Source organism: Danio rerio, chromosome 16 (genome assembly GCF_049306965.1).
Source record: "Danio rerio strain Tuebingen ecotype United States chromosome 16, GRCz12tu, whole genome shotgun sequence".
In the NCBI taxonomy this organism is placed as follows: domain Eukaryota; kingdom Metazoa; phylum Chordata; class Actinopteri; order Cypriniformes; family Danionidae; genus Danio; species Danio rerio.
The window spans coordinates 58,155,001-58,169,728 of NC_133191.1; the positions used below are offsets into that span (position 1 = coordinate 58,155,001).

The 14,728-nt window shown below is 34.7% G+C and overlaps 1 protein-coding gene across 1 annotated transcript in view; it reads right to left on the reverse strand.

The window, feature by feature from the left end:
* The window catches only part of znrf2b (zinc and ring finger 2b), a 73,196-nt gene extending 60,390 nt beyond the window's left edge, over positions 1-12,806 (reverse strand). The window contains 1 exon segment of the mRNA NM_001076728.1: positions 12,323-12,806. Coding sequence (NP_001070196.1) covers positions 12,323-12,716 — 394 coding nt within the window. The 5' untranslated portion in view covers positions 12,717-12,806.
* Between the last annotated feature and the right edge of the window lie 1,922 nt (positions 12,807-14,728).

Here is a 14,728-nt window from a genome sequence, read left to right on the forward strand (position 1 = left end):
TCTTTGTTTATTCAGTTTGTTCGTATCGAACTAAGTTAACTATTGCACCGAGTGTAAACATGTTAGCACCACAACCAAACTTTAACCTCGTGTAGGATTTTCACCGTATTAAATGACCGGAATAACACACGCGGCTTTCTGACACTACCTGCCGTGTGCATCTAAGTTTCCGGGAAATGCGGAGGGTTTTTTTTCTCTCATTCGCCGTGCGGTATCAAACATTGCATGAAAAATACACGCTTAGAGCAGCTCCTCGAATCAAATATCTCGTTTGTCGCGAGGGACATGAATGAATTCCCTGAATGAAAGAGCCAAACTGCAGTTAAAGTCCAACATTTAATAATTTGGCAAATAATTCGACTACAGATGTCCATGTAAACACAGTCACTTTGTCCCCTCTGTGTGTGTGTGTGTGTGTGTGTGTGTGTGTGTGTGTGTGTGTGTGTGTGTGTGTGTGTGTGTGTGTGTGTTTTGACCCTGAAAGTCAGCGCGCCCAAATAGACACTCCCACACCAAGCCTCTTTTCTTCCTCCGACACTCCCCCCTAAACAAAGCTGGACACGCCCACTTTTCTGACTTTTTCCAAAGTAGAGGTGTGAAAACACCCTGCTGAAACGAGGGGCTTTCGTGGCCCTTTAACACCATTTGGAGGTGTCCACGTTGCTGAATAACATTGGTAAATCAATATGAAGACTTGTGCGGCCACTATTGCTTCTCTCCTGAACTTGAAAATGTGATTGACAGAATCGTAGAAATGCTGGATTAAGATCGTCTAGGGAGTCGAATCGAGATCGCCATCTTTTTATGATTAATTGTGCAGCTCTACCACCCACGCACGCACGCACACACACATCACTCCAGTTGTATCTTTACACATCGTTTTCTATTTATATTTAGGTTTATTTCTGCTATTTATTTAGAATAATAGCTGTAGAATTGAAATGTGTTCATTTATTCATATAATTCAGTAAAGTTATTCTTATATAGGAGTAAAAGAAATATGAGAAAAATACGACACTTTCAACAAACAAACTTCCTGGTTCTCAATGTAAGCAGTGTGTTTAATGTACACACGATCAACTCACGCTTTTTCTCTGTCTGCGTTTGTGTATGTGTATGTGTATGTGTGTGTGTGTCCCTCAGAGGACGAGCCCAACGGCTGGATCTGATTTCAGCAGTGGTTTGTGGTGTGAGAATGGGAATGTTCTCCACTAACAGATTTGTCGGAACATTAGAGATCATTCATTTACATGTATACCCTGGGGCTGCTGAATGCTCGATTCTGATTGGCTGACGAACATTCTAAGGCGGGTAAAGTGTAGAAGGGATACAGCTGCAGACGGAAGTTAAGGAGAATTATTTATATTTTTTATAATAATGCAATTACTTTACAAGAGAGCAGCGTAATTACAATAAGGGAGATCCGAGACGTGTCTTGCCACAGATAACTGTTGAGGGGGGGAGTAAAAGTCCCTGGCGTCTGGCTGAGATCAAGACCTTTTATTACGTTTGGCTAGCAAATGCAATGTACTCCTGGGAAGGGGTAGAAATCAGGGGCCGTGCGAATTACTTCCTGAAAGAAGTTGAAATTGGGGGGCACATAATTAGACCTGTACAGCTTAACTTTTCGATTTTAGGTGAAAAATCTAATCTGTTGGAGACGTCCAACAGACATGGGTGGGGGGTGATCACAAGAATGGGGAAGACCCCGTGTAAAGTGAGAAAACAGGATACAGCGATGTTTCGGAATATGGAAAAACTGTCTTTACGCTGTTTTCATCTGTTTTTATTTTATTTATACATGTCTCTTTTATTCTTGTTTATGTAAAGCACTTTAAATTGCCACTGTGTGTGAAATGTGCTATAGAAATAAACTTGCCTCACAACAACAATTACTGTTTGTATATTACAGTTGGGATGAGGGTTGGGTATCGTTTGCGGTTATTTCAATACCGGTGCTAAATCGATACTTCTAAAACAGTACCGGTGCCAAAACCGATACTTTTGAGCCACAAAATTATGGTGGATGATTCTAGAAAAATCTTTTATTTGACAAAATATTTTTAAAAATAATTTTAAAAGAACAACATAATTAAAGTTTAACGTAAACATCAATTCGTGATTTTTATGTTTAAATTACATTAATATATTTCCTTTGATTATTTGTTGGTTAGCATGTATTTAAGATTTGCATTGTGTAATTACATTAGCTTACTAGCCTGCGGAAAGGCTGTCATCAAAATACTGAACTCCTTTATTCTACGGTTGGGGCTTGTGACTATGTTTACATGGACATCAGTAATCTGATGATTTACCTTAATCTGAATAAGACAATAATATGATCAAGGTGTTTACATGAGCGGCTTTTTGAATGTTCCTTTCATGATCCCATCTTATATGTTAGAGTACACAGATCCATTAACGTCATTGCGTCTCCACGCTACCCATGTTTCCTCCAGAGTTTCATGCCATTTCAGGCGTTTCATTTTAAAATTTTCGACGTTAACTGCAGTTTCACTTTCATTCAGGAACATTTCAACCATGCCCCCATAACAAACAGGTATTTGATGCGAGCATTAAGTAAGGACTGCTGGAAGAGTGCTCTTTTAATGAAATTTGATACCGCACGTTAAAATGGAAAGAAAAAACCTCCGCATTTCGTGACGCAGGTGTCTGTGATCCTTTAAGGAAATCAAAAATCACTGTTTACATAATAGTCCAGACTCTTAATCAGAGTATTGTCTTCATCATATTAAAATCGGAGCATTGGTGTCCATCTACGTACTCATTGAAAGTGCCGGATGATGCCGCAAGCTTTCAGAGAGAGTGCATTCCTCTGCCTTTAAGTTGATTCCCTGTGCCCTCAAATGTGTCAAGTTTAACGTGTTTCCCTCTTACACACAACTTTTGTAAAGCCTCTGCTTCACGTTGCCGTTTCAGAATCCTTGCTTGTAAAATACGCTTTAAAATGCTTAGTTTAAGCAAATTTGATGAACATGATCATGCGTGTTGATCTGAAGAGAGTCGCTCACCGAATGCGCTGTAGTGTTTGCGTCCGTTCCCTAAGCAACAAGAACAAACGCCTGACATGGCCTGTCTGTATTCCTCAAAGTTGTTTAGAATTAAATGCTTAGAAGTGGTGCGACAACGCGTACCTAAAGGGTGCATCAAAGGCACACATGATGCTTCTTACGTCCTTGTCGCAGCACCAGTGGCACCGAAATTCATATGCTGATTTGATCCGGTACATACCGGTTACAAAGGAACTGGTGCTATAATGGCACCGGGTTTCAGTACCCAACCCTAGTTGGGATAGTGGTAGGCATGGGATGATAACCGTTTTCGAGGTATACCGCGGTTTGTAAGAGTCTCTCTGTGCTCACTGACATCCAGAAGAAGCTGTCGCGCCGTCGCTGTCAAACTTTTCATTTGTAGCTCAGCTATAACAACCTCGTTTTTAAAGTTCGGACAAGTGTCAAAGCCAGGCCCGGCACTACGGGGGGGCAAAGGGTGGCATTGCCCCCTCAGAAAGAGTTTGTGCCCCCCCCAGTTTTCATAAGGGATTGTTCACTCAAACTGAAAATTCTTTCTGTCATTAATTATTAACACTCCCATCGTTCCAACCTTTTGAACACACATTTAAATATTTTAAAATATATGACATAGCAATTAAATTATGAAAATTGTGAGATTAAAGCTAGTCCTATAGTCCAGAGATCCGGTCCCTGTGTCAGGTCTGGTTCGCCTGTAAATAGCCTTTAAAACGCGCACACGGCGATGGAGGCGCACTCAACTCACAAAGGAGAAAAGTGGGTGACATGATAGGAGCAGCTTAATTCATTACATGTTGTGGTTAACTAATTACTTAAACACAACTAAAAAGTCAAAGTTTTAATACCGCCAAAATGTTCTGTAATTCCGTCATGGGTGATTGAACAAACAATATAAATAATTCTCATTATAATGACTGTTTTTACCTTATTGTGGGGGAAGGTGTTAATAAAATATGATTAATGGGTTATTAAATAAATAATGTGAATAATACTCTGTCTAACTCCTGTTTTTACTTTACTGTGAGGGTTGGTCTGGGGGTAGATGTTAATAAAATACAATTTAATGGGTAATTTAATACAATCACAGTAATGCAATAACCTACTACATAATGCAATTGAATTGCATTTCTGTAAGGATTGAGTTAAGAGTTGGAGTGGGTGTAGACGTCAATCAAATACAATTATTGGGTAATTTAATAATTAATATAAATAAATCTTGTTATAATTACTGTTTTAAGATTACTGTGAAGGGAAGTCTTAGGGTTGGGGTAGACGTTAATAAAACAATTTAATGAGTAATTGAATATAAATATAATATAAAATATATTAATCATTCATTCATTCAATTTCTTTTAGCTTAGTTCCTTATTTATGAGGGGTCGCCACAGCAGAATGAACCGCCAACTATTCCAGCATATGCTTTACGCAGCGGATGTCCTTCCAGCTGCAACCCAGTACTGGGAAACACCTATACACACTCATTCACACACATACACTACAGACAATTTAGCCTACCAAATTCATCTATACCACATGTATTTGGACTTGTGAGGGAAATCGGAGCACCCGGAGGAAACCCACACCAACACGGGGAGAACATGCAAACTCCACACAGAAACGCCAACTGAGCCAGCCGCGACTCGAACCAGTGACCTTCTTGCTATGAGGCCACAGAGCTAACCACTGAGCCACCGTGTTCTCAGAGTAAAAACACACAAATTTGAATCTGAATTTTCATGAACTGTAAAAACGGTCCAGAAAAACTGGTTTGAAGCTTGGGTGTGAATCGGGTTTTTAATAATTCAACAGTGCAATAATTCCTCCCTCACTTCATGTACGATTAAACAAAAGAGTAAAGTGGAAATGACGTCCTTTTGATTTTCCAAAGAAAAACATCCCTGGAGCCCCAACTGGTTCCTGCACATGTTCAGTTTAGTCATTTTGCACACGGTTTAATCTCTTAGAAATGAAATAACTGGAAGTGAAATTCCTTTGTCATGTTGACCGCTAAAGAAATGCTGTTTTAGAAACAAGAAATTGTTTCTGTTTTTGTATTAAAACAGCAAGATCTCTTTCTCTGATTTACACAAACACAACTACACTGCTTTCCTACACCGGTCCCATTTAAAAAATACACTTCTTACAGTTTTCAGTGAGGGAAATTAAGGAGATAATGAAGATATAATCATAACAGAATTTTAATCATTGTAGAAGACTGTTGAATGCTTGATTCTGATTGGCTGATGAGCATTCCAAGGTGCCATTATTTTCAGATAAGCGTACAGCTGCAGAACAGTCTGCATCAAATATATATATATATATGAGCAATTCCGTGCAAATGTCAACCTTGCCATAAAAAAAAAAAATTACGTTTTTACCAAAATATGGAAACCGTTTCTGGGTTTTTTGTGTAAGCAAGTATTTTACAGTACTATAAAAATACTCAAAAATGCATCCGTCAATGTTTTCAAACTATTCTATTTGATTTACCAAAGTCACACAAATGGTAATTTCACATCCGTCAAATCCATAACGGAGAGATGTCACATCCATAACAACACTTTTTCCTCAGAAATGTAAAAATATTAAATAAAATAAAACCAATAATTTTTGTTTTATAGAGAGCCAGCTCTTATCATTTTGATTAGCGTTATTTATTTTGGGTTGTGCAGTTTAATTCACAGAATTTCTACAAAGTATGTTGTATACTGTAAACTCGCAGAATTTTTTTATCACATCCATAACACATGCTTACTTTCCTCATTTAAAGTACAAAACATGTTTACAGATTGATATTTTTATGCTCCCATAACTCTGTGGCTAGTTGCTCTGGAAAATATAATAAAATTTTTCAATATAATGTTAATATATACTTTCTCTGTCAATTTATGTGTTGAGTTTTTACTGCAAATGTCACATCCATAACGCTGGAATTGCTCATATATATTTATATATAAATGTGCTTCTGCAGACTGTTTCTATCAAGTCTGATTATAAACAGTACAAGAAAGAGATTTTTAATTTTATTGCCATTTCAGCTTCTATGGCTATGTCATGGTAAAAAGAAAATAGATCAAGTTGATCACTTTTTATAAACACCAATTTTCTATAATTATAAAAATATTCTAACAATTAAAAGTAATCAACAGCAATAAATAATGTACAAGGTAAAATACAAAAATAATAATAATAATGATAATTTACAAGATAAAAATCTAAAAGAGTTTTTTAAGATTTCCTTTTGATAAGAATTCTACAATTTTAGATGGATTCACATATAAAAATATTTCCTTTAAAGTCTCTCCTGATAAAAATTGTTGTCTGAGAACATTAAAAATGAGGCATTCCACAAGAATATGTTTAATGGTTTGTTTTCTGTTGCAATATAGACATTTTGGTGGTCCTTTAAGTAAATGTGCATGCGTGAGTCTCATGTGTCCAATGCGGCATCTTCTATAAACAATCTCATCCTGTCTTGATTAAAAAATAAATTAGATTTTTTTCCTATTTCAGGCTGAATTTTAAAAAGTTTATTTTCTGGGCACTGATTCCATTCTGCTCGCCATTTGTTGAGAATATAGCCTTTTATTAGTGGCTTAAGATCCGAAGGTGGAATTTTGCACTCCTTTAGCTTTCCTGCTAGGGCTATTTTGGCGGCTTTGTCAGCTTGTTCATTCCCAAGTAGTCCAGTATGTCTTGGGATCCAGCAGAAGACTATATTTATAAACAGTACAATATATATATATATATATATATATATATATATATATACAGTACAATATATATATATATATATATATATATATATATATATATATATATATATATATATATATATATCGATATATATATATATATATATATATATATATATCGATCGATATATATATATATATATATATATATATATATATATATATATATATATATATATATATATATATATATATTGATATATATATATATATATATCAATATATATATTGATAGATATATATATATATATATATATATATATATATATATATATATATATATATATATATATATATATATATATCAATATATATATTGATAGATATATATATATATATATCTATCAATATATATATTGATATATATATATATATATATATATCAATATATATATATTGATATATATATATATATATATCAATATATATATATTGATATATATATATATATATATATATATATATATATATATTTATATATATATATATATATATCGATATATATATATATATATATATATATATATATATATATATATATATAGAGAGAGAGAGAGAGAGAGATATATATATATATATATAAATATATATATATATATATATATATATATATATATATATATATATATATATATATATATATATATATATATATCAATATATATATATATATATATATATATATATATATCAATATATATATATATATATATATATATCGATATATATATATATATAGCAACAGCAAAGATGATTGAGGTCATCTCTAAGTATTGCATGATATATTGATTATTGTGAAAGGCCTATCTGTATGCATAAATCCCTCTAATCAGTCTTTACGAGAAAATATTAATTATAAAATCTAAAAACTGGCAGATCAAGAGCACTAAAACGTTTCCACAAGACACTATTCTTGACAAATAGGTGTTTGTGTGTAAATATAGCCTAAAAGTTAAATTACATGCAAAGTTTGACCTACCATAACCTCTGAAGTATACTGTACACTAGATATCCCTCAAAACAGAGAACATAATAATAATAAAAACATTCACTGAAAACCTTTACACAAACTAACATTACAGAAAAAGCTTTAATATAATCAGAATAATGCACTATATTGCATATTTAGAAGAGGGTGTGTGTTATTTTTTATTATTCCAACTTACGTCATGCAGATCAGTACAATTGATGAGGAAACAAGACTAAAAAATGACTAAAACAGTCATGACACTTTTTGCAAAAAGGTTTGATTTAAACTTTACACATGGGAAATTTGTAATGGACAAACTCCTGCGTGGCTTTTAATAACAGAGAGTGAACACAAGTCTCATTTCCCCGTTAAAAACTCCCTTCTTGAGCTCATCCAGAGTGGGTGAAAAGTCTTACCGAGGCACTTCAGCAACGTTTAAAGATTAACTTCAATCACCAGAGAAAGCTTGTTACAGAATTAAAGTTCAATCCAGGCCACGACGGCTGGGAAATTCCGTCTCAGAAACTGAGGGCCTCACCTGCCGTTGGACTGGATTTGCATATTCATGAGGCTCTTCATAGGAAACAATAAATCTAAAGCAATCTCTTTTAGTCACTATGCTCCAAAAACTGTGGATTTGTCTAACAAATGAAGGGGGAAATGCCCATGTTTTTAAAAGCAAGTTACTGTAAAGAATACTGTAAAACTATCTGTAAATGAACAGTTTCTGTATTTTGAGATGCACAAGTTGTTGTGAATTGCATTAAGGGGGTTGATGTCTGCTCTCTCCACTTTTGATGGTGAAAATTCAACTCTACACTTTAACAAAGTGACTTCTATTGACATTTCAGTAATAATATAATGTTTGAGAAATAATATTGAGATATAAGTCAGCAAAATAACACAACATGTGCTGCAGTTCATTACAAGCTGCTTATAATGTAATATACAACACCAACACAGACAACATAGCACTGCAAACTATTACACACGTTCAGAAAAATCACTTATCAAGGTTAAAAGTTGTTGGAAGAAAGATCAAGATCGCATAATGCAACTCGAAAGCAGAAATAAATGGGGGGAAATAAAAAGTGAAAACATGAATCACAAAATAATAATTAAATAAGAAACGATATAAACTTTTACGATATATTAGGATATGATACATTATATATCTCTGCAATATATATATTATTATGATACTTTATATACACACAATATATTACGATACAATATGTACAATGTATACCATACACTCACCGGCCACTTTATTAGGTACACCTGTCCAACTGCTTGTTACCGCAAATTTCTAATCAGCCAATCACATGGCTGCAACTTAATGCATTTAGGCATGTAGATATGGTCAAGATGATCTGCTGCAGTTCAACAGTTCAGGCTGGTGGTGGTGGTGTAATGGTGTGGGGGAGATTTTCTTTGGGTTCATTAGTACCAATTGAGCATCAACGCCACAGCCTACCTGAGTATTGCTGCTGACCATGTCCATCCCTTGATGAGCACAGTGTCTCCATCTTCTGATGGCTACTTCCAGCAGGATAACGCAGCATGTCATAAAGCTCAATCATCTCAGACTGGTTTCTTGAACATGACGATGAGTTCACTGTACTCAAACGGCCTCCACAGTCACCAGAGCTCAATCCAATAGAGCAGCTTTGGGATGTGGTGGAACGGGAGATTGGCATCATGGATGTGCAGCCGACAAATCTGCAGCAACTGTGTGATGCTATCATGTCAATATGGAGCAAAATCTCTGAGGAATATTTCCAGTAGCTTGTTGAATCTGTGCCACGAAGGATTAAGGCAGATCTGAAGGCAAATGGGGTCCAACACGGTACTGGTAAGGTGTACCTAATGAAGTGGCCAGTGAGTGTATATTATTATATAATATGATATATATATAATATATTATGATATGATATATACAATGTAATGTATTATCTCTGCAATACATATATATATATATATAGTTAAAGTCAGAATTATTAGCCCCCCTGAATAATTAGACCACTTGTTTATTTTTTCTCCAATTTCTGTTTAACGGAGAGAAGATTTGTTCAGCACATTTCTAAACATAATAGTTTTAATAACTCATTTCTAATGACTGATTTATTTTATCTTTGCCATGATGATCGTAAATAATATTTGACTAAATATTTTTCAAGACACTTTTAAACAGCTTAAAGTGACATATAAAGACTTAACCAGGTTAATTAGCTTAACTAGGCAGGTTAGGGTAATTAGGCAAGTTATTGTATAATGATGGTTTGTTCTGTAGACTATCGAGAAAAAAATGTAGCTTAAAGGGGCTAATAATTTTGTCCCTAAAATGGTGTTTAAAAAATTTAAAAATGCTTTTATTCTAGCGGAAATAAAACAAATAAGATTTTTTCCAAAAGAAAAAATATTATCAGACACACTGTGAAACTTTTCTTGCTCTGATAAACATCATTTGGAAAATGTCTTAAAAAGAAGAAAAAAAATTTAAGGGGGCTAATAATTCTGACTTCAACTGTATATATATATATATATATATATATATATATATATATATATATATATATATATATATATATATATATATATATATATATATATATATATACTATTTTCATGTTAGCCATCTTTTTTTAAATAAGTATTGCACAGCCCTACTTCATATGCTTGAAACAAGCCTCGTTTCTTCTCTCTCTATTAATATTGGGGTGAAATGTGGCCAGAACCTGTTCTCGGCGGGTTTTCTGAGATTCAGCAGTTGCACCACATGACACAAGTGTTTATCAAACATCAGATTACAGAGCAGATTCTCAGAAACACAACAACAACAACAGCACACACACACACACACACACACACACACACGGTTACCGAATTGCCCAGAAATAATCATCTCACACAATCAGACGTCTCTACACCTGATCAGAAAACTTCCCAACCACAGCCTACAGGTTCCTCAGAAGACGTCACAGTTTCTGACCACTAATGCATGCTGAAAACAGCTTGCAGCGCTGCACATGAACACACCACATCCTTAAAGAAGCATTTCACTTTACATTCAACCAGCTGAAACCGAAACACGGTCATTTTACAAAGAGCCAACACCGCAGGTATTAGGCTAGCAGGTAATCGCAAGGGTGAAAGTTCAAACGATTGATCCATTAACCCTTGAAGAAACATATTTGATCCACTGAGCATTTCAATGAGCACCCAATAAAGAGTTTGCATTGCAATATTTTCCATTGGATTCCAATACAAATTTAAGACATAAAAGTTAAAGTCTTGCATTAATCCAGTCACACTCCAGATTTAAATACGTGCCCAATAAAGAGTTCATACTGCAATATTTGCAGACAAAATTAATATTAGGATATCATGATCTAAAATAAAAAATGAAATCACATTTTAGTAGACATTAATTACACTGTTTCCTTCCAAAATTTAGGAGTTTCTCTTTTCCATTTAACACTTTAGAACATGCAGTATTTTGAAGCTGAAAACCTGTAACCATCGACTAACCATTTGTTTTTCCTACTATGAAAGTCAATGGTTACAGGTTTCCAACATTCTTTAAAATATCTTCTTCAGTGTTAAACTGAAGAAATAAAAGTGTGAAACCACTTGAGACCAAGTAAGCAGTGAGTAAACGTTCCATAAGACTTTCATAGTTATGAGTAAATGTACATTATTGGGTGAACTAAGTTAGTCTTATTTCCAAAGAGGATGGCAATGGCTACCAGATTTTAAACATTCTTCAAAATACAAACATGTAAGCTTTTCATTATTCTGTTGAACACTGAAGATGATATTTTGAAGAAAGCTGAAAACCTGTAACCATTGACTTCCATTGTGTTTGTTTTTCAAATGTGGAATTAAGTGGTTACTAGTTTCCAACATGCTTCAAAATATCTTCTTCAGTGTTAAACTGAAAAAAAAAGTATGAAACCACTTGAGACCGAGTAAACAGTGAATAAATGTTCATTTTAGGTCAATATATGATGCAGGGAAACCTGTAACCATTTAATTCCACAGCTGTAAATACAAACAAGTCAATAATACTAGTTTCCAACATTCTTCAAAATATCTACTTCAGTATTTAACAGAAGAAATAAAAGTTTAAAACCACTTGAGACCGAGTAAACAGTGTGTAAATGTTCATTTTGGGGTCAATACATCATGTATGGAAACCTGTAACCATTGACTTCTACAGTTTAGAATATAAATAAGTCCAATGTTACAGGTTTCCAACATTCTTCAAACTATCTTCTTCAAAGTTCAATGGAAGAAAAAAAGTTCGAAACCACTAGAGATCGAGTAAACAGTGAGTAAATGTTAATTTTTAGGTCAATACACCATGTATGGAAGCCTGTAACCATTGACCATAGTTGTAAAAAACAAATAAGTAAATAGTTATCAGTTTCCAACATTTTTCAAAATATCTTCTTCAGTGTTCAACAGATGAAATAGGTTTGAACCCACTTGAGACCGAGTAAACATTCATTTTTGTCTAGTTATTGTCAAGTTATTCTTACCTCCGAAGAGATGAGGCGACAGGTGAGCAGGTAGCGAGCCGATCACGAGTCTCGGCGCGCCGGTGGAGCGCTCTCTCTCTCCGCCGGGCTCCTCCGGTGTGCTGTTACCGGAATCCGCCGAACTGTACGCTCCAGAGTTCGGGATGTTGATCCCGGATTGGGGTCTCGCGCTCGGGCCGACGGAGCGCGTCCTGGAGGAGATAAACTGCGAGGCCACAGCCGCGGAGGAAGACGCTGAAGCGGCAGATGTAGCACCTGAGGCTCCTTGACTGTTGTTATACCGTAAAACCGCCGCTGTTCTGCCGTTAACGGACGCGGTGGCCGACGGTAGATCCGAGCCCGAGTACGCGCGCGTGCGGCCGTTGGCAGCAGGACTGCTCTGTTTGGCGCCCATGCCAGCCTTCAGGTCCCTGCGATCTGAATTATTCAAGAAAAACAAACACACACGCACACATTTACACACGCATACACACACACACTCACTGACAGCTGACGGGAAGCGGCGTCTGTTACGTTACATTTGGCTGATCTACGTCACGCGCGTGCGCCAGTCAAACTTTTGCGAAGGATTTTTTTAAAGGGACAGTTCACACAAACATTAAGATTCTGTCATCAGTTACTCACTGTTGACTTGTTTAAAGCCCTTTATGAGTACCTTACTTTTGTTGAACACAAAGAAGATATTTAGAATAATGTGATCAATGTTTATAAAAACCAAAAACTATTCAAGGTGTTATGATTTGAAACATTCTTCAAAGTATCTTCTTTTGTGTTCAATCGAGAAACTCAGATATTTATAATTATTTGAGGCAGCGCAAATGATGAATAAATGTTAATTTCTGGATAACTATATAATGCCAACCTCCAATAAGAGGTCAGTTCAACAGTTCCCAGCTCAGTTTGACAGGTGTGTAGAGTTTAATTTAAAGGGATAGTTCACTCAAAACTAAACATTCGACATCATTTACTCACCCTTGGCCTGTTCCAAACTTTTGTGTCTGTTTTTTATTCTCTTGAAGACTAAAGAAGATATTTTAAAGCTTAAAGCCTGTAACCATCAACTAACCATTTGTTTTTCCTTCTATGAAAGTCAATGGTTACAGGTTTCCAGCATTCTTCAAAATATCTTCTTCAGTGTTTAACAGAAAAAATAAAAGTTAAAAACTACTTGAGACCGAGTAAACAGTGTGTAAATGTTCATTTTGGGGTCAATACATCATGTATGGAAACCTGTAACCATTGACTTCTACAGTTTAGAATATAAATAAGTCCAATGTAACAAGTTTCCAACATTCTTCAAACTATCTTCTTCAAAGTTCAATGGAAGAAAAAAAAGTTTGGAACCACTAGAGATCGAGTAAACAGTGAGTAAATGTTCATTTTGGGTCAATATATCATGTATGGAAACCTGTAACCATTGACTTCGATAGTTGAGAAAACATAAGTCAACAGTTTCCAACATTCTTCAAAATATCTTCTTACGTGTTCAAAAGAAGAAATAGAAGTTTGAAACTACTTTAAGACCAAGTAAACAGTGAATAAATAATCATCAATATATCATGCATGGAAACCTGTAACCATTGACTTCTATAGTTTAGAATATAAATAAGTCCAATGTTACAAGTTTCCAACATTCTTCAAACTATCTTCTTCAAAGTTCAATGAAAGAAATAAAAGTTTGAAACCACTTGAGATCGAGTAAACAGTGAATAAATGTTCATTTTGGGTCAATATATGATGCAGGGAAACCTGTAACCATTTAATTCCACAGCTGTAAATAGAAATAAGTCAACAATTACTAGTTTCCAACATTCTTCAAAATATCTACTTCAGTATTTAACAGAAGAAATAAATCTTTAACATAATTTTAAACAGAGTAAACAGTGAGTAAATGTTAATTTTAATTTACGTATTCAATTTATGTGTTAGTTAGTTTTATCTCCGAAAAAGATGGCAATGGAAGTCCAACATTCTTCAAAATATCTTCTTTTGTGTTTAACAGAAGAAAACAACACGTATAGAGATCTGGAATCACTTGAGGCTGAGTAAATGATGAATAAATAAAAATTTTGGGGTAAATATATTATGTCAACAACCAATAAGAGGTCAGTTCAACAGTTCCCAGGTCAGTTCAACAGGTGGGCAGAGTTTAATTTAGGGAGATAGCTCGCTCAAAACCAAACATTCTGTCTTCATTTACTCCCCTTTTACTTGCTCCAAACCTTTATGAGTATCTTTCTTCTGTTAAACACAAGAGTAGATATTTTGAAGAATGTTGGAAATCTTTAACCATTGACTTCCACATATTTGTTTCTTCCTACTGTGGAAGTCGATGGTTACAGGTTTCCAGCATTCTTCAAAATATCTTCTACAGTGTTCAACAGAAGACATTAAAGTTTGACGTCA